A 1,750-nucleotide genomic window follows, 5' to 3' on the forward strand; every position below is an offset into this window, starting at 1 on the left:
GAGAGAGAGAGAGAGAGAGAGAGAGAGAGAGAGAGAGAGAGAGAGAGAGAACGTTTATGACGAGGAGCGGTTTAAGCATCCAATAATAATGTAAAAGTTCTGTTCTTCTTTGTTGAGTGCATGGGTGAGTGTGTACTATGACTTTTGTAACACCATTACCACAGTGTACGACCAAGGCAAATAATGTTAGTGCACCTCTTCGTGAATTTGGGTAATGTTTCTTTGAGAATTATCCGGTTATATTTTATCCGGATTTTGCCCCACCACTAATGAGTATCGAGTATCCACCATAGGGCCAAGGTCAAGAACAGGCCTATACCCATTTATGGGACGCCAGGCCACATTGATAGGATCTCTCGTGTAAACAGACACCGGGATCTGGCTCACCGCACCGCCAGATGGGTTATTTCCTAGTCCTTCTCCTGGGGGGTGGGGGGAAGGGGGGTTGGAGGGATACTGAGAAGGCCTAGGCTTTTCTCCTGAGGGGTGGGGGGAAGGGGGGTTGGAGGGATACTGAGAAGGCCTAGGTTACTTCCCTTGCCTGCTTTCCGCGCAAGGACCTTATACCGGGTGCCCATTGCGGATGGAGTCGGGTCGGGCCGGGTCGGGTCGGATGATCTGTCGACTCGTCGCCTGAAAACAAACACGTTTTTTTGGTGTTTTTTAATTTTTAGGCGACGAGTAGGGCGCGATCGGCTTGTGCCACGATAGCCGCTTTGCGCCCTCAATCTGGCTAGTAAACCGGCCCGACCCAACCCGATCGCCCAAAAGGCACCCGTATTAGAGACTAACTTATTTATAGTCTCCTTAATGTGTGTTATGCAAAGTGCCCAGTGCACACAGTGACTGTCAAATTCTTCGGATCTGCCCAGGCGAAGTTCCTCTGTTGCTGCTTACTGTACCTAAGTTAAAAGTAAAAACGATGTTCCCTCATCCGATCCGGACACTGCGGATTGCCTTGTTAGTGAGACAACTTCTTGGGCCTTCGGCATATCGTGGTAGGGTGGCCAGTTGCTTTCCACGCCGCCTTTACTTCTCCAACTCGATATCATGTACCCATTACTTCTGGGTGGGAAGAAGAGGGAGAAAAAAAATCCGTGTCTGAACTGAGGCACGAACCCGGACTTTCCGCTTCGGAGACGAGCGCACTAACCGCTCCGCCATCTCACCCTCTCTCATTTAAGTATTAAATAATAATTAAATACAATTTCCATTTTAAAAAACTGCCTGATTATCTTTATAGCAAATGTTTCATTGGTAACAAAATTTAGTTGCTTTTTGTGATTGTTGTTGTTTTTTGTTCTCTCCTGTAAGATTGTAAAAATTGCATGTCATTCTATAATCTACACATTAAATTTGTGAAAGGTAGTCACTTAGGCGGCCTAAAACTTCCTAACCACTTAACTTTCGAATTTGACAAAATTAACGGTGGTTCAGAATCATTTAAAGGGTTCACAGATATATTAAGGAGTCTTATGTCTCTGTAGTTAAATTTTCAGTTTTTCATTAGTTTCGTTTAGATCTAATTTTGGAAAAGTCCGTCTTCTAAGACGCCATTGTAAACAAGTGAGACTTCCGTTCACAATACATGCAGTGCACACTAAACCCACAGAGACTTGACGCACGGCGCACCGGCAGTGGAATTTTAGTTGCCGCGGGGGGTTCCCCGCCGGGCGCCTTATCACGTCGGGGTCACGGGGGTCAGCTCCCTGTCGCCGCTGCGCTTTTCCGTTTCGTCAACCCGCAGCCA

General features: G+C 46.9%; 1 protein-coding gene across 1 annotated transcript in view; it reads right to left on the reverse strand.

The window, feature by feature from the left end:
* Positions 1–561: 561 nt before the first annotated feature.
* The window catches only part of LOC101853504, a 6,832-nt gene continuing 5,643 nt past the window's right edge, over positions 562–1,750 (reverse strand). The window contains exon 4 of the mRNA XM_005110614.1: positions 562–633. Within this exon, the coding sequence (XP_005110671.1) occupies positions 562–633 (72 nt within the window). The remainder of the gene's footprint in view (positions 634–1,750) is intronic.

Source organism: Aplysia californica, unplaced genomic scaffold (assembly GCF_000002075.1).
Source record: "Aplysia californica isolate F4 #8 unplaced genomic scaffold, AplCal3.0 scaffold00917, whole genome shotgun sequence".
Classification (NCBI taxonomy): domain Eukaryota; kingdom Metazoa; phylum Mollusca; class Gastropoda; order Aplysiida; family Aplysiidae; genus Aplysia; species Aplysia californica.